This window comes from Alexandromys fortis, unplaced genomic scaffold (genome assembly GCF_014885135.2).
Source record: "Alexandromys fortis isolate MF-2015 unplaced genomic scaffold, M_Fortis_MF-2015_v1.1 scaffold_178, whole genome shotgun sequence".
Classification (NCBI taxonomy): Eukaryota; Metazoa; Chordata; class Mammalia; order Rodentia; family Cricetidae; genus Alexandromys; species Alexandromys fortis.
Genome location: NW_026068054.1, coordinates 874,139 through 892,442, shown reverse-complemented (window position 1 = coordinate 892,442; position 18,304 = coordinate 874,139). Strand labels below are relative to the sequence as shown.

General features: G+C 52.7%; 1 protein-coding gene across 2 annotated transcripts in view; it reads left to right on the top strand.

The window, feature by feature from the left end:
- Znf423 (zinc finger protein 423) overlaps positions 1 to 18,304 on the top strand; it is a 294,241-nt gene that overhangs the window by 167,351 nt on the left and 108,586 nt on the right. The window contains exons 1-3 of one of the 2 annotated variants that reach the window (XM_050119823.1): positions 4,557 to 4,667; positions 4,825 to 8,039; positions 14,506 to 14,590. In XM_050119823.1, coding sequence (XP_049975780.1) covers positions 4,899 to 8,039; positions 14,506 to 14,590 — 3,226 coding nt within the window. In that variant the 5' untranslated portion in view covers positions 4,557 to 4,667; positions 4,825 to 4,898. Of the gene's footprint in view, positions 1 to 4,556; positions 4,668 to 4,824; positions 8,040 to 14,505; positions 14,591 to 18,304 lie in introns of those variants that run through there. The other variant, XM_050119822.1, reaches the window with a different exon arrangement.

Below are 18,304 nucleotides of genomic sequence, written 5' to 3'. Positions count from 1 at the left end.
ATTTCAACTTTTCTTTACATGGATGGAACTTCTTGGGCTGGCAATGTCCTGGAGACCCACAACTTCCTGGGCTTCAGCTATGCTCATCTTGTTACTGAAGCAGGGGTCCCTGCTAAATTTTTTTATGATTGTCTCTTCGTCTCAGGGCTGGAGGGTCACTTTCTCCTCTGCCCATGCCTCCTATGGCTGGATTTCACTTGTAGCTAATTCCTGTGGCTCTGAGGGCTAGGCCACCCTCTCTCTAGGATCCTGGCACCCTCAGTAGCTGCTCATTGATGTTCTTTGATGGGAGCAGCTATGAACTGTGCCCCCTGCCTTCCTGGGTGGCTGTTCCATGATGCCTGCCAGTTTCCGGTGCATCCATTGCAGCCGTACCTTGCTGCACTTGCTGTGGTCACACCTGCCCCTAGCCCCCTGGCAGTCTCTGAGTTTGATCCCACAAGCCTGGGATGCACTTGCTTATGCTGCAGATATATTTAAAAGCCCAGTTACTCGTCTTTTTACTGAATTGATTTTTTAATCAAAATCTCCTCCTCTCTTATGCGTGTGTATGTGTGTGTTTTCCTCCAGCAGACAGCAGAAGTCTTCTATAAACCATTTCCTTCCAGGCCTCTTTGCTGGATTAGCCATTTTCAAATGAATTTAATCTCCATTTTCAAAGTCATTTTTCTCCTCATTCTGTTCTTTGACCATGCTCGTTCGAAAGGAGGGAACTGCTGAGGGGCTGGCATTTGTCACTCTATCTCCCATCTCAGCATTGTGGATGAAGCTACCAATTGAATAGGATTAAGTAGGTTTGTTTCCTGGCTCTACTGCCTGGTAGCTGGGTGGCACTGGGCAAAGCAGCCTCTGTGCGTCGTTTTCGCCTGTACATGGAAAGGAAGTAGTAATACGCCCAGCTCATTGAACTGTTGAGGACTGAATTAATGCATGGAAAGTTAGAGAAGAAGGCCTGGTTCGCAGAAAATCTTCCTTTGTAAGTGGAAAGCTGGCTGGACAAGGGAGGCATTCCAGGAACCTACTTGTTGCTGAACCTTGACCGTTCACCTTGAAGGGAACCTTGAGATACCCTTGGCCCCATTTCCACTCTCCTCCCTTTCCTTTCTCTGCTCCTGCCAGAGGCTGTGTGGTCATGCTAGTTCTGGGTAGTTGTGCTTGCTCAGGGGTGGGCACGCTTCTGCCGCGTAAGTGCTAACAGTGTTTGAGGGGTGTGTGTTCCTGTGAGGAACAGGAGTGTCCCCTTCCTCTGCTGATGCCCGTGTAGGTCCAGCGGAGCCCTGGCCCCTGCTCCTCTCTCTAGTTTTCTTCTGGTGCCATTGGCTAGATGTCTCCAGGGCACTTGGGGCAGGTGGGCGGAGAACCACCAGGGTCGAGTGATTTTTGAATAGCCGACTCCAAGCAGGGCAGCCAGTTTGGACTTCACATGTCAGCGTGCCCCTTTCTTCTGACTGGGCCCTTTCATTTTAAGGAGCCTTATTTTCATTTCAATTCGGATTATTATGATCTCAGCAGTGGTTTGGTTTGTTGATGGGGAATAATGCACTTCCTTTTCACTTTGAAACCTGTTTGCAGAAAATAAAGCCAAGCAGTCAGCCCCAGAGTGAACTTTGGGTACCTTGCACAACCGGGCAGGTCTTGATTCCCTTCATGGCGGTGGCAGTTGAACGGCTCACGTTAGCCTAGGTTGGGATACTGTCTAGTTGGAAGATGCAGGGCTCAACTCTGTGAAGCATCCAGCTTTGTGTGACGGGCAGGTCGCTCACCCCTCTGGCTCTCAGCATCCCCACCTCAAACAGGGGGTGCTCCCGCAGACCACCAGCCACAGGCGCTGTGAAGGCTGAAAGATTCGTCGAGATAACAGACATGTATAGTGCTGGCATGCGGGACATGAACGATAAATGTAGCTGCTAAAAATAGCACTAGTGGTACTGATTAGAATTAATTATTATTATTGGCAAAATACTGCTTTTGTTTACCAGCTTTACAGAAGTCTAATTTGCATGCTGTAACGTTCACTTACGTTACTGTGTCGCTCAGCACCTCTATAGGCAGTCCACAGAACTCTACGGGCCTTTGCAGCTATGGCTAAATCCGCTCCCGTTTCCTCGACAGACTTTGCTTGCCAGTTTGACATTGACCGTGGCGACCACTTTCAGCCTCAGGCAGTCCTGAGTGGGCTCTGTCTGTGGACGAGCCTGTTTGCAACATGCGTGCCAACGGAACTCGAGTGGGCTTCCTATTAATTTCTTCATTCACCCCCTCACGGTGGTTCTTTTTTTAGACGTGTTTACTGAATCTCAGAGGTTGAGGGGATCATCCATGGTGTGGATGAGTTTCTGGGGGAGCTTGGAAGCTCAGGGGTGTAGGTAGCTGCCCTTTGGTCATCAGTTAGGACGAAGGTTTTAGGAACCAAGGACTGTTAGAGACATGCTAGTTCAGGCTTGTCTCAAGGGCAGAGTGCCTTCCTGGTGTCACCTTCCTGCTCGTTCGTTTTCCCCACTCATCGGGTATCTAGGGGACTTCTCTGAGCATCGGTGGTCTCTCCCTGAGATGTATGCCCTGAACATTTCCTACCTTTTTCTTTCATTGTTTGTCAGGATTTTGTTTCTGGGATCCATCTCAGTTTCCCTGTCTGTACAGTGGGAGTGCCCTGGTTCCCACCTCCCCAGAGATGGTGAGAAAGTCCCTGGTAGAGGCTGGGCACACTGGAGAAGTTCTGTGGTAGTTTGGGTATTTCTGAGCTAAGATATCAAAATAACATAAAGCTAGCTGAGCCTGGCCAATGGGCAGAGGCCAAGCAAGTCCCTGCTCCATCCATCTCTTCCCCTGGGTCCCTTTGTCTGTGCCCCTCAGAGCCCAGCTGGCAAAGGCTGGGAATTAATAGGCAGGGGATAAGGCACCTCCCGCTGCGCCTAATCTAGGAAGCTGGTAGCGGCTGCGTCCTTCCCGGCCAAAGGGCCTGTAACGTGAGGCCCCCAAGAGAGAAGGTGCCCTCACTCCAGGAGGGCGTTCCTAGGGGTGCTGGGCTTTAGAGGTGAGGAGGCTGCTGGGAGACACAGAACGGAGGCTGTGGAAAGCAGTCTCCATCAGGCGGAGATGGACCCGCTGTGCCAGCCAGGGGTAACTCTTTATGCTTTGGAAGCTGAGGGTGAGGGGGTGGGCACTGGGGCTGTGATGGGAGCCTGGGGCCTGCCCAGTGCTAGTTACGAGGAGCTGTCCTGCCAGCTCTTGGGTTGTTTTTAAAAATTTTTTTTTTTTGAATAAGCTCTTGTGTTCGGCAGAAACAGCAGTGTGACTACAGAGAGCCTTGGACAGGAGCCCTGGGTCTGTGATGGTATAGTTGTGTGTCTAAGATGTGTGTTTAAGTATCAGTGTGTATGGCATCCATAATGTGGATGTTGTGAGTCTGGTGTGCAGGCTGTATACACACACACAACACTAAAGCAAGGGCGAGTGAGTGTACCTGTACCTGTGAATTAGTGTGGGAGTGCACGTGTCTGTGATTGTGTGAACATATATATAGGTGTGTGTTTTGGGAGCTATGTGTAAGGCGTGGTGAGCACATGTTCTTAGGTATGTGAGTGGGGTTGGGGGCATTGTGTAAAGTGTGTGTTGCCTGTGTTGGATGTGAGGCTCTCCACCCTCTTCTCATCCTGTGGGTCAGCTGGCCGGCTGGAGGCTGGCAGTGTGGCCAGGGGCCCTGGTCTCGTTCCTCGGGGTCACAAGACAAGGTCAGCACAGCAGAATCTGGGCTTTTGTTTGTCTCTCCCCTGCCCGCAGCAGCCCGTGGTCTGTTTCATTCATTATTAAGTTTTAAATCCACTCGACGAGAAACTTGAGCCTCCGAACGCCTTCCTGCTCGTGCTGGCTCTGTCCATCCCCCGCTGTGCTTTCTGAACTTCGCTGGCTTTATTTGCTGCGTCCTGTGTGCCTTTGTTTTTCCCAGAAATGGGCAGCCCGGAGGTTTGTTTAGCTTCCATCAGAGGTTGGAAGGGCCAGAGAAGTCCCTCTTGTCTCTGGTGAGCACAGAGTCCCTTAGATGAGTGAAGGGTTGCTAGCCCTGGGCTCTGGCCTTTGGTGGCCTGGTCCATCCTTATGGCTATCACCTGGGCTCCTGGGTGAGTAGGATAAAGCCAGGGTTGGAAACAAAGAAGACAACTCCTTGGGGACACTGACTGGGTACCTTAGGTCTTTCATTCTGCCCTCAGCTTGCTTTATTTGCATCCTGGAGTCTGATGTTGGGGGCCCTGCACCCCTTGTTTCCAACTTCTTCACTCCCCATCCATGGATATGATGGTACTGTTAAAATCAAGGGCGTTTTCTGTCCTTGCTAAAATTGGTGCCCAAAGGATCAGTTGGATTCCTCTTTAAACTGGGGGCCTGGAGGCTAGGGGCTGAGGGCTGATGGAAGTTGACTCCCAGATGTGGTTGGAATTAGGAGACTTGGATTCCTTTTGGCCTATGGGACTGATGGTCTGTGAGGTCATTTCCGGTGACTTTGTCCAGGCTGCCCCTCCCCCCCCCACCACCAGGGAAGTGGCTGCTGGCTGTTCCTCTCGTGGGGGTGTACTGCATCCAGCCAAGTTTAGACAGGTGTCATCGCGGAAAAGACACTTCCTTTCAGTACCCTGCCACCTCTCCGCCGTGTCCTGTGGATGGGAAGGCCTGTATGTCCACTTACTTCCGGCCCCATCATCCGCCCGCCCCTGCAGCAGCTGGCCAGCTGCACAGCCTCTGCCGAGAGCTGTCGAGAAGCTGGCTCTGTCCTTGCTTCCCAGTGGGCCTGGGAATTGCCTCTAATCTCTCTTCTGCCTTCCCCTGCAGATGGTGATGACGACCCACAGCTCTCCTGGGTGGCTTCATCTCCCTCCAGCAAGGATGTTGCGTCACCTACGCAGATGATCGGAGATGGTTGTGACCTCGGCCTCGGTGAAGAGGAAGGAGGCACCGGCCTGCCGTACCCTTGCCAGTTCTGCGACAAGTCCTTCATCCGCCTGAGCTACTTGAAGAGGCACGAGCAGATCCACAGTGACAAGCTTCCGTTCAAGTGCACCTACTGCAGCCGCCTCTTCAAGCACAAGAGGAGCCGAGACCGGCACATCAAGCTGCACACAGGCGACAAGAAGTACCACTGTCACGAGTGCGAGGCAGCTTTCTCCCGCAGCGACCACCTCAAGATCCACCTGAAGACCCACAGCTCGAGCAAGCCGTTCAAGTGCAGCGTGTGCAAGCGCGGCTTCTCCTCCACCAGCTCTCTGCAGAGCCACATGCAAGCCCACAAGAAGAACAAGGAACACCTGGCTAAGTCAGAGAAGGAGGCCAAGAAGGACGACTTCATGTGTGACTATTGTGAGGACACCTTTAGCCAGACGGAGGAGCTGGAGAAGCACGTGCTCACCCTGCACCCACAGCTCTCCGAGAAGGCGGACCTGCAGTGCATCCACTGCCCTGAGGTCTTTGTTGACGAGAGCACGCTGCTTGCCCACATCCACCAAGCCCACGCCAACCAGAAACATAAGTGCCCCATGTGTCCCGAGCAGTTCTCCTCGGTGGAGGGTGTGTACTGCCACCTGGACAGCCATCGGCAACCTGACTCCAGCAATCACAGTGTCAGCCCTGACCCTGTGCTGGGCAGCGTGGCTTCTATGAGCAGCGCTACGCCTGACTCCAGCGCCTCGGTGGAGCGTGGATCCACGCCAGACTCCACTTTGAAGCCACTGAGGGGGCAGAAGAAGATGCGGGATGATGGGCAGAGCTGGTCCAAGGTGGTCTACAGCTGCCCCTATTGTTCTAAGCGGGACTTTACCAGCCTGGCTGTGCTAGAGATTCATCTGAAGACCATCCACGCGGATAAACCTCAGCAGAGCCACACGTGTCAGATCTGCCTAGACTCCATGCCCACCCTTTACAACCTCAATGAGCATGTGCGCAAGCTACACAAGAGCCACGCCTACCCTGTCATGCAGTTTGGCAACATTTCAGCCTTCCACTGCAACTACTGCCCTGAGATGTTCGCCGATATCAACAGCCTGCAGGAGCACATCCGCGTCTCCCACTGTGGCCCCAATGCCAACCCTCCTGATGGTAATAACGCTTTCTTCTGCAACCAGTGCTCCATGGGCTTCCTCACCGAGTCCTCCCTTACTGAACACATCCAGCAGGCACATTGCAGCGTGGGTAGCACCAAGCTGGAGTCTCCTGTCGTGCAGCCCACGCAGTCCTTCATGGAGGTCTACTCCTGCCCTTACTGTACCAACTCTCCTATCTTTGGCTCCATCCTGAAGCTCACTAAGCACATCAAAGAGAACCACAAGAACATTCCTCTGGCGCACAGCAAGAAGTCCAAGGCAGAGCAGAGCCCCGTCTCCTCTGACGTTGAGGTGTCTTCCCCAAAACGGCAGCGTCTCTCGGGGAGCGCCAATTCCATCTCGAATGGCGAGTATCCCTGCAATCAGTGCGACCTCAAGTTCTCCAACTTCGAGAGCTTTCAGACCCACCTGAAGCTGCACCTGGAGCTGCTGCTTCGGAAGCAGGCCTGCCCCCAGTGCAAAGAAGACTTTGACTCCCAGGAGTCCCTCCTGCAGCATCTGACCGTGCACTACATGACCACATCCACCCACTATGTCTGCGAGAGCTGCGACAAGCAGTTCTCCTCCGTGGATGACTTGCAGAAGCACCTGCTGGACATGCACACCTTCGTGCTCTACCACTGCACCCTGTGCCAGGAGGTCTTCGACTCCAAGGTGTCCATTCAGGTGCACCTGGCTGTGAAACACAGCAACGAAAAGAAGATGTACCGCTGCACGGCCTGCAACTGGGACTTCCGCAAGGAGGCTGACCTGCAGGTGCATGTGAAGCACAGTCACCTCGGCAACCCGGCCAAGGCCCACAAGTGCATCTTCTGCGGTGAGACCTTCAGCACCGAGGTGGAGCTCCAGTGCCACATCACCACGCACAGCAAGAAGTACAACTGCAGGTTCTGCAGCAAGGCCTTCCACGCCGTCATCCTGCTGGAGAAGCACCTGCGGGAGAAGCACTGTGTGTTCGATGCGGCTGCAGAGAATGGCACGACCAACGGGGTGCCCCCCACTTCCACCAAGAAGGCAGAGCCTGCTGACCTGCAGGGCATGCTGCTCAAGAACCCCGAGGCACCAAACAGCCATGAGGCGAGTGAGGACGACGTGGATGCATCAGAGCCCATGTATGGCTGTGACATCTGCGGTGCAGCCTACACCATGGAGGTGCTGCTGCAGAACCACCGGCTTCGGGATCACAACATCCGGCCCGGCGAGGACGACGGCTCACGGAAGAAGGCGGAATTCATCAAGGGCAGCCACAAATGCAATGTGTGCTCACGGACTTTCTTTTCGGAGAACGGGCTCCGGGAACACCTGCAGACGCACCGGGGCCCTGCCAAGCACTACATGTGTCCCATCTGTGGTGAGCGCTTCCCCTCGTTGCTGACGCTCACTGAGCACAAGGTGACCCACAGCAAGAGCCTGGACACCGGCACCTGTCGCATCTGCAAAATGCCCCTGCAGAGCGAGGAGGAGTTCATTGAGCACTGCCAGATGCACCCCGACTTGCGCAACTCCCTCACTGGCTTCCGCTGTGTGGTCTGTATGCAGACTGTCACCTCCACGTTGGAGCTCAAGATCCATGGCACCTTCCACATGCAGAAGCTGGCGGGCAGTTCGGCTGCCTCCTCCCCCAATGGCCAGGGCCTGCAGAAGCTCTACAAGTGTGCCCTGTGCCTCAAAGAGTTCCGTAGCAAGCAGGACCTGGTCAGGCTTGATGTCAATGGGCTTCCCTATGGCCTATGTGCCGGCTGCATGGCCCGTAGTGCCAATGGACAGGTGGGTGGCCTGGCCCCACCCGAACCTGCTGACCGGCCCTGTGCTGGTCTCCGCTGCCCTGAATGCAACGTGAAGTTCGAGAGTGCCGAGGACCTGGAGAGCCACATGCAGGTGGACCACCGTGATCTTACACCAGAGACCAGTGGGCCCCGGAAAGGGGCCCAGACGTCACCAGTGCCCCGGGTAAGTGCAGCCTGACAATCATTCCTTCTCCTCTCCTACTTGGGGATCAGTGGGTACTCAGAGAAATGACAGCTCTGCCTGTGTAGTTCATGGTGGTATGTCTTATAGCAGCTCAGAGAGCAGCACTGCCCAAGTGAGTTAAGAGTATCTACTCTGTCCTGTGTCACCAACATTTCCTTCCAGCTGCATGGTGCGCATACTATTTATTTATATTTCTTTCTTTCTATCTATCTATCTATCTATCTATCTATCTATCTATCTATCTATCTATCTATCTATCTATTTCCTTTCCTCTCTGGGTCTGGTTTGTCAAGAGCTCGCGTATACCACGGGAGTAACGGTCATCCTGATACCCTAGATTTGTGAGGAGCCAGTGCCATGCAGCCAAAGTGCCCAGCAGAGTAAATGGTTAATCTGCAGTCCATGTTCCTTCTGTGATGACCGGCGTCTTCGCTGTTTGTCTGGAGTAAACTGACTACCTTCTTCTTGAGTGAGGCACTTCTTAGCTCCGGGCTCTCAATCTTAGATTCCCGTAGCGCAGATCCTAGTGATGACAGGTAAGGTAAATACCTGAGTAGAACCAGGCATTGGTTGGGATTGTATATGCTTGCTACAACCTCTGCCGACAATATGTCATGGACCGCATCATGGTAGCTGGTGCAGTTATGGTAGGGGGAAGACCCTTGAGTATGGTATAGCAATTGTTTGATGATGTCATCAAATTTGTCTGGCGCTCCCCTTATGTTTTGTTGTTGTTGTTTGTTTGTTTAATAATTTAACTTTATTTTATGTGCATTGGATCCCCTGGAACTGGAGTGACCGTTTTGAGCTGCCGTGTGGGTGCTGGGAACTGAACCCGGGTCCTCTGGAAGAGGAGCCAGTTCTCTTAACTGCTGAGTGCCCCTTATGTTTGGAGGTGTCTGTGAGCCAGGAGTGGATCCCACCTTTAAGACTTACACAAACAGGAGAGCCCTGGGCTCATAACATGTTGTTCTAATTGAGGCAGAGGATTATGGGCTGGCAGTGGGCCCACTAGGACCTTGGCTTTAAGTTGGTGAACACCTGAGGTGGTTGCAGCCTACGTGGCCTTTGAGCGTCAGACAGCCTGGGCCCGAAATTCCCACCACATTTATGTTGTGTTTCCAGATGGAGGAGGCATCACGTAGGTCTCAAGAGTATCTCTCCCTCAAGGGTTGCTGCTGGTGCCACTGATAGGGAGGCAGACTGGGGAAGCCACCTGCCACGGATGCTTGCTGAAACGTGGGGGTGTTTGCTAAAGGTGTTTGGTCTCAGGATAGGAACACAGATTTAGGATTGAGAGAGGAGGAGGAGAGAGAGGACTGGAGAGAGTGAAGGAAGAACCCCCAGAGGACAGCCTCCTACCCCGGCCCTTGTGTCATAGGTGGGCCTACTGAAGCCCAGTGAGCCCAAGGGAGCCTGTATACACCTGGCTAAGGGAACCATGCCCCAATACAGACAGAACTGTGAAGTGCATTTGGGAGTTGGAGGACTAGAGAGAGGCCTCTCTTTTTAGAGACTGTGGCACCCCTTCATCTCATGGCTTGCCAGTTGAGTTCAGTGAGCCTCTGAACAGGGTCAGCGGGACACCTCTCAGAAATCTAGAGTGTGGACACTGGTCTTGTTGCCCAGCTCTGTCTGGCCTTGAGCCTTGGCTGACCAGGGGCACTCTACTTTGTCCTGGGGAGTGTGGGACTCTGGAATCATACGGCTAAGCTGCAGATCTCCCTCTCCCAGGACCTGCTGTAGTTTGACCCCTCTGGGCCAATGTCCTCCTGTAAGGTCAGAGGGTCATAGCGGTAGGACTTAACATGACAGTGTTGGTGACATCAGGGTAGTAATTCAGACAAAGGAAACGGTAACCCCTAGTGTCTGCAGAATTGATTCCCCGGGGATCCCTACAGCTACCCTGCCCTGCCACGACTGGTCAGTGCTGAGTGGTGGGAGCAGTGGGACCTTTCTTATGCTGACCACTGCACTGTGCTCAGAGGGTGGAAGGAGTGACAGAGTGTTGGGCACAGGATGGGTCCTGTGTTGTCGCTGCCACTTAGGGTCCACCCTGGCTGAGGGGTGTAATGATCACCTGTCATCGAGGCAGTCCTTCCCACACTCATTTTCACAAGGGACACAAAGCCCAGACTGGTGAGTTCGGTTGCCCGGGCCTTAGCTCTCAAGAGGCAGAGGTGGGACTTGAAGGCCTCCTGTTTACACAGTTCCTCCTCATGCCCATCCCTCTCTGCAGGCTCCCTATGGCCCATGCAGCCTGCATGGGGATGCAGCTGGCAGGAATGCAGTCTAGGCCAGTCCTGTTCTTACACGGGGGCATGTGGTTGGGCTCCTGTTGCCCTTCCTGAATGCATCCCAACCTGGATGGTCCACCTGTTTCAGCCCACCCACCACTGTGCTGAGGGTCCTGATGGGCAGGAAGCTGCTCTCTGAACCCTGGACCTCCCCTTCCCTCCCCTTCCCTCGTCTGCCCTGCATTGAGCGCCTCGCTTAGAAAACCCCTATCACCTGAGGGTATCTCTCTTGGCCCCCAGTGACAGGGTTGGTCTCCAGTAAGCAAGAGCCCTGCTGTGAGGCCCTCTTTTGGTAGAGGGACTCCATCCAGACTCTGAGAGGTGAACCTGTAGCCAAGAATGCACAGCGATGCACATGAGGCAGATTGAAGTCTAGTTCCTATCTCTCTCCAGGCCTTTCCCTCCTTGTCGTCCATGTATGAGGCCCCAGGCTGAAAATCCTACCACCCCCGCCAGCCCAGAGATCCAAACAGATAGACCTTTTTCAGAAAGAATCTAGACAAAGCCCAGGTTCCTCCTTGATCTAGCCATTGCCCCCTGGGACCTTGCCCCCTGTCTGGGCACGCCTGAGGCCAGGAACCCAGCTGTCTGCTCACCCACCCCTCACTTCCCCCAGGACTCACTCGTGTTAGAGCAGACTCTGGGGGCTGTGCAGGGGCTTGGGGGCTGGAAGGCTGGGACCCTTGGGAGTGTATCCATAGCAACCAGATCTCAGAGGACTGGGTTCCTGTGGGGCTGAGGATGCTGTCGGCTGGAGCGTGAAGCATTGAGGTTTCTAGCTCCCCCGATCGTAAGTAACAACAACATTAAATCGCCCAGCCAACATGGGCGGACCTCTGGCCTCCCACTACCTCAGCAGGTCCTGGGGTGGCTCCATTCTTGGTGGAGCCCCTGGGTGCTTCCTTTACCTGTTCTACTGAAGATTAGCGGATTTCCAAGTGGGAGGGTTAGGCGTGTACCTAGGTCACACCAGCTTTCTCTCACACAGAGCAGGACTGTTCAGAGACTTGGGGCCCTAGAGCCCAGAAGAGCTCAACAAGGAGCTCCAGAGGGAGCCTGCCTGGCAGGGAGTTCCAGTCCCCCGCTTACAGCATGGGGCTTGGACCTGGTGGTAGCGCCTGTGGCACTGCAGCGTCTCTTAGGGCAGTGATGATGCTGCATGAACTGCCAGCTTGCAGTGGCTGCTGGATGCATGCCAAGTGATAGCGCAGTGATGGACACTCCGAAGCTTGACCCCGCCCCCCAACTGGCCCAGCCAGCTCCTCCCTGCCTTTCTCACTTTCCTTCTTTATTCTGGGGTGAGAGTCTTTCTGTGCCAAGGTTGCTCAGGGCTCTGCTGTGGAGGTCTGATGTTTCTGGACGACCCCTAGAGAAGGGCCTTACCATAGGAGGGGCTTTGAATGTCAATTTCTACCTTTGTGTTATGTTGTTATGTCTCCTATGGTGCTCTAGGCTTAAGAGGAGGAGGCAGTGGTTTCTCTGGGATGCTAGAGAAAGAAAGGCAGGCCAAGCAGATGTTGGAGCCAAGTTTGGAAGTGTTGGTGCTGGTGAGCCTGTGTGTGTGTGTGTGTGTGTGTGCTTACATGCTAGTCATGTGTGTACACTTATGATTCTAGGCATATTGGGTGTTCAATGCCTGTGTTTCTGTCACACACTACTTGGGCCTCTCTGCCAGGGAATGTAAGATGCGGGCATCAGGGTTCCAGTGAGAGCAGAAGGCATACATGTTCTTACCTTTGCCAGGATGAGCAGGTAGTTTAACGTGTGAGACAGAATGAATGGTTCTGATAATAGAAAAGCCAAGACACCTCTTCTCCATGAATATGGAGTTGAGCTGAGATAGGGCCTATGGAGTTGTGTCTTCCTCAGAAGGTCTCCATTCCTGTGGTCTTACAATGGTCAGGATTCTTCAGCGCTGTCTTAATCCGCTCTCTGAGACCTAATCTGCCCTCTTCTTCCTGGGGTCTTTCCAAGCTGAGTACCAGCTTCTGGGACCAGTGTCATGGCCTGGCTAGGAACACGCTGAACTCCATGTTCTCCTGAAACACTTGGGAACTGTTAGAGGGATATTGGAATCTGAGCAGGGGCACTAACACTGGAGCTTGAAGCTTCCAACCCCAGCTTCCGTCCATCTATCCATCTGTTTATCCATTCAGATTTTCGTGCCCTCAATAATAATCACAATAAAAGATCAACAAGCTAGATGTGATGGTGTATGTTTGTGATCCCAATACTAGGGAGCTGGGGCAGAAGAACCATGCGTCTGAGGACAGTCTAGGCTATGTAGAGAGACTCCATATGGAAAAAATGGGAGGGGCAATTGAACAAAACAACAGAAAAGTTAAATGATTATAAGGCATCCCCCCCACCAGGTTCCTAAGGCAGTGGAGCCCAGGATACACAAATCATTTCTAGCTCTTTAAGTCTCTTCTGACCTCACACAGCACTTTATGTATTGCTCAGCAGTTACTCATGCCCTGCTTGTGAGTCTGTGCTGACCCGTAGGGTGGGCAGCACAAATTCCTGCCCTTGGGGTGCTTGGGGGGGCAGATGAATCACTGAGTCAGGACCCAGTGGTAAGTTCTGGCCATCAGCTCGGGGACCTGCTAGGCCCTGGACTCACCCTGGAGTGGGAACAGAAAGCTTCTCACAAACTGACATTGAGCTGAGTTCTCCAAGGTGTAAAGGCTGCCCCAGGAGAGAGCCTGCAGATGGAGCCCGGGTAGAGCTGGGCACTGAGCTCCCTGGTGACTAATCCTGGCTTTGTAGCTTACAGTGGCTCCTGCAAGTCCTGCCACCTTTTCCAGTGGTGAGGCTCCAACACCTCAGAAGTCACAGGGGTTTCTTAATTTTGGCTATACTGAGTCCTGTTATTGCCCATATCCTTTTAAAATGCTCTATAGCCACATATGACAGGTACACCACTCTGTCCCTGGGGGGCAGGTTTTGCAGCTACTCATGCTGAGCTGTGAGCATGGAAATCTGCTAGTTTCTGGTTTTTCTGCCTTCACTTACCTCCGGAGACAGCTGGTAGTAGCCACTGTGTGTTGTAAACCAGTTGCTGGCATTTGGGCCTTGTCTATCCAGGACAGATGACAAATTCCTGAGCCCTAAAATTGTTGGGAGCAGCACCCCCTGCTCAGCCACAGTGTTCTTAGGATGGGCCAGCAGATGAATAGGTTATGGGATAGATGGATGCTGTGTGGACAGATGGATGAGTGGAGTGTGTGTGTGTGTGTGTGTGTGTGAGTGTGTAGATGGACAAACAGAAAGTGGGTGGTATGAGTGTGGAAGCTGTAGATGTTATGAGTATATATATAAATGGGAAGAAGAGAGCAGTGGACAAACGTGTTGGCATTACTTAGGGTGTATGTGTGTGTGTGTGTGTGTGTGTGTGTGTGTGAGAGAGAGAGAGAGAGAGAGAGAGAGAGAGAGAGAGAGAGAGAGATACCTGAAAAAAAGCAGTCTAATGAGAACAAAGCTCTATTTTGGCTCACAATCTCAGAGCTTTCATTCCAGGGTTTCTTAACTTTGTATTTCCAGTTCCTATAGTGAGGTAGGACATGATGACGTCAGGAGCATGTGCCAGAGACTGTTCACCTTGTAGCAGGCAGGAGACAGGAAGAAGGAACAGGGACTGAGATACTTTATTCCAGGGCTGGCCCCTCCTTCCTCGTACTAGGCCTCACTTCTTACAACATACTGCCATTGTATATGACTCTGCCAAGGGATTACTTCCTCAGTCAGGCCAGCTCTCAGGCTCCAAGCTCTTTCTCAGATCTTACCAGTTGTCAAACCACACCTCTCATGCAAGAGATGATATGGGGTTCAGCACGCCCAAACTGGAATGATGAGGGTCCTCGCAGATGGATGCGTGGGTACATGGATTTGCCTTTATAAGCAGGGCAACCCCCCTTGGCTCTTGGGAAAGTTGACCTTGGCACACAGCAGAATTACCCCAGCTTCTGCGGAGGAGCAGCCCCTTGGAAGGTGGCCTGTGATCTGATGAGGCTAGAGTTGGAGGGAGGTAGGAAGAGGGTGGACTGGGTGCTTGGGAGGGGCCAGACCACTCTGGGACATCTTGAGTCAGGCTGTTGGGGACCTGGCTTTCTGTCTACCTGACTCCTCCTTCTCGTTCTTTCATACAGAAAAAGACGTACCAGTGTATCAAGTGCCAGATGACCTTCGAGAACGAGAGAGAGATCCAGATCCACGTTGCCAACCACATGATCGGTAAGAGCATGCCCTCCAGCATGGGGCTTCTCGCTACGACTGTAACATGGATGGCTCCTCACCATTTCCCACTTGCTGGATGGTGGCCTTTGATTCTGTGGCATTTCCGTGGGAGCCAAGATGGCAGGGTGGGGAGCGCCCACCCTGCCTACGCCTTCTTGTCACGGCGGCACTCACGCTGCAATCAAACTTTTGACAGCTGCTTCCATTTCCCTCCATTTCTGCGCCAAGTGCTTTCCGGTTGCCGAGCACTCAGGGGCAATTATGTTTCAATTCTGTGTGTCATGACATTGAATACATTTAACTGCTCATGTTTTCCCATGCCATGTGATGAGTTCCGCAGCATTCTGTCAAAAGAGAATGCTCGCAAAGTTGGGCCTGTTCCTAAGTGGTTTTGAACTTTGAAAAGTTCCTTTTTTTTTTTTTTTTTTTTTTTTTTTTTTTTTTTTTTTTTTTTTTTTTTTTTTTTTTTTTTTTGAGACAGGGTTTCTCTGTGTACCCCCAGCTGTCCTAGAACTCACTCTGTAGACCAGGCTGGGCTCAAACTCACAGAGATCTGCCTGTCTCGGCCTCCTGAGTGCTGGGATTAAAGGTGTGTGCTACCACCAGCTGGCGAAAAATTCTCTTTTTAGAAGGGGAGTTTTCAAAATCCCACAGAGCTTACCCACAGCCCAGAATTCCCAGGGAGGCTGTGACTTTCTCCTGACCTTGAGTAGCTGGAGATGCCTGGTTCAGAAGAGAAGATGCTGCTGCTTTGTAAATGTCCCTGGGGGTTGGAATGGCAGCGGCCAGTTTGCGGTGTGATGGGATGGCTCTTTTTGACACCCCAGCCTCAGAAAGGTCCTGGAATTTCAGTACCCTGGGTTTTTCTTCGACTTTTGATCACCTCCCAAATCCTGTGGTCTGAGCAGTGAGATTGTTGTCAGCCAGAGCAGCCTGCCCCTGGCCCGTGCTTTGCTCCTCCAGTATCTATTCATTTGGGTCCTAACTAAACCCTTCATGGCACACTTTAAAAAACCTTACTCGCTTGTCTTTGAATCTGAGCACACCTCTATAGCCAGTGCCCAGATCAAGAAAGCCAGCTGTCCCCAGCACCCCAAACCAACTAACTCTCTTGACTCCATAGGTCCCCTGCTACCAGCAAAAGGCTGCTCTCTCCTGCTGTCCCAAAGCACAGTTGGGTGTGTTTGATTTGTGTGTTCTATGAATGGAGCCTCACCATTTGTACTCACAGTATCTGGACGCTCCCTCTCTCCCCATGCTCGCCTCTGTCTGAGGCCCAGTCTTCCCATTCTCTCTCTTCAGGGTGGACTGTTCTGTCATGGGAACATGGCTTTGTGTGCTTGCTCCTTCCTGGCTGACTCTGGGGTTGTTTCACAGAGTGCATTGCTGTGACTAGGGTGCTGCACATGCCTGTTAGTGAATGTACACATGGGACCTTCATGGGGATGTGGGAATATATAGGTACCATATCCTGTAGATAATATAATGTGTCATATGCATAAGGGGGGATACCAGAGCAGATGTGGAATTGCTGGGTCACAGGGTGTGTGATATTCACCTTCAGTAGACGGTGGCACATCAGTTCTCAGAGTGGATGGATGCACGTTGCTCTAGCTCACGGTGTGAGGCCTCTGCCACAGTCCATATGTCATGTCAACATGAAGGGAACTGTCGCAAAAGCCCTCTTTAATGGAGATGGTACAAAATGAGAACGGTCCCCTGGTCCCCATCCTGCTTAGTGGGTTCCGGTGCCGAGTGTCCTCACTCACCCCTCATCTGATCAACTTCTGCCCGGGGTGGTGTGGAGTTTTTCTTCTGATGCAGAGAGTATGGTCATGTGTTTGGTGGACATATGGGCAGTGAATGTGTAGGAAGCGCCAGGAAGGGCAGGTGGGCCCGGGGGTTCAGCCTGAAAGGGAGACTGGTGGGTTTTTAATGTCTTCTACCTGAAAGGCCCTGCAAAAGTGCAGGAAGGGAAGCTATCCAGTCTGCAGGCTGTGAGACTCTTCCTCGGAAGAGCCGGGGGTTGCTGAAGAAGTTATCTGGAAATGTTTGCTTCTGTAGCAAGTGGCAGTATGGCTCCTGCTTATGAACCTGGAGGGCAAGAGCTGGCTAGTTGGACCGTGGCGGATCCCAAGATGTTCCTCTCCTTTTTCTCTTCCACCTCTCTTTTGTCCGTGACTTGGAAAACATTTGTCCTCAGGAGCAAGGCAAGAGCTCAGCATCAGAGTATAGGACCTCAAAAGGAGGGTGTGATGGGCCTTCAGTTTTGTTTGAGAGCTGGTCTTCAATGGGTGGCATCTATCTGGTGACTGGGCATGGCACCTCATCTACACCTGCTTGCATCACTGTGAGCTGGTCTGCTGCCAGGACATGGGGGAGCTATTGGTCTCCAGCAGCTCAGTGGAGGGTCTTAGGACCTGAGATTTTAGCCCCCTTAGCAGGGGGTATGATACTCATGCCCATGGCCCAGGTAGCGCCTCTTGCCCTCACCTCCCTGCCAGCTGCTGCCCTTTTCCTACCTCCTCACTCTGACCCATCAGAGAACATCAGTGGAGCAGGATGGTGAGAGCCATGTGGCCTCTAGGGGCCATTGAGGGTGAAATGCCTACAGCCTTGCTCTCAAGACTTACAACATCCTGTTCAAGATGCTGTAGGGCACAGCTGTGCAGTGCAGACTTTGAGGAGGATGCAGTACTTATCCCCATTTTCTAAACAGAAGGATCTAGCCTTGTAGAGAGAGGCCTTGCACGCTCGCTTAAATGACTTGTTCAAGCTGCTGCACAGCAGAGCAGGTCAAACAATAGCCTGACTCTCTCCGTTGTGTTTATAGCCCTGGCCTGGCCTATGGTAAGAGGGACCATGGGTCCCTGTCTCTAGAGGAGACAGACAGATTAGTGCTGGGGTTGACTCCGATGGCCCCAGTTCAGGGACCTATAGATCAGAAGGGCCTGTCTGGGTCCTGAAAGATGAGGAGTTTTTCTTTGGTGAGGTTGTCTCTGCAGAGATGAGCTCAGCATAGGGAAAGGAGCCTTTGTTTCTGTCGTTTGGCCATGATGGTGTAGATCAGCTCTTCAGAGGACCATGTGGCAGCAGAGCTCAGGGACAGGAGTAGCGTGGAAGAGCTGTGGGGCTCAGTCTGACGGCTCAGCACATGGCCATAGCATCATGGCAGTGAAGACGGGGGTGCTATTTGTGGGCGCAGTCACAAGGGGCTCTGAATACCGAATTAAGGGATGTCAATTTGGACTTACATTCTAGGCTGGGGTCCACTGCTCAACCTGATCCATCCTCTTGCCCGATGTTTTGTTTGGATTTTCTTGAAATTTTAGAAGAGGCAGCATCTGGATTCCTTCTCCGCACAGGCGCAGCACATGGGAGCAAACAGCGGCTGTTCCCCATGGGCAAGAAGATTAGGCAGGTGTCCTCCCAAAATCTGCAGGCTCACTGGGGTAGGCTGGGTGCTACATGGGGCTGGATGGCTCATTTGTGTCCCCAGCCATCAGTCTGTGCATATAGGCTTGATCTAAAACACCAGGGATCCATCGAAGGTTTTGGAGTGGGCTGTGACTTGGACAGAGCTGAGAATTTTAGGAGGATTGAGCAGAGTGCCATGTTTGCAGGCAGAGAGCAGGGTGGGACGAGTACAAAATCCTATCCCTGTCCCCCAGGGGTTGGAGGCAAGCACTAGTGGACAGGATGATGTTTGGC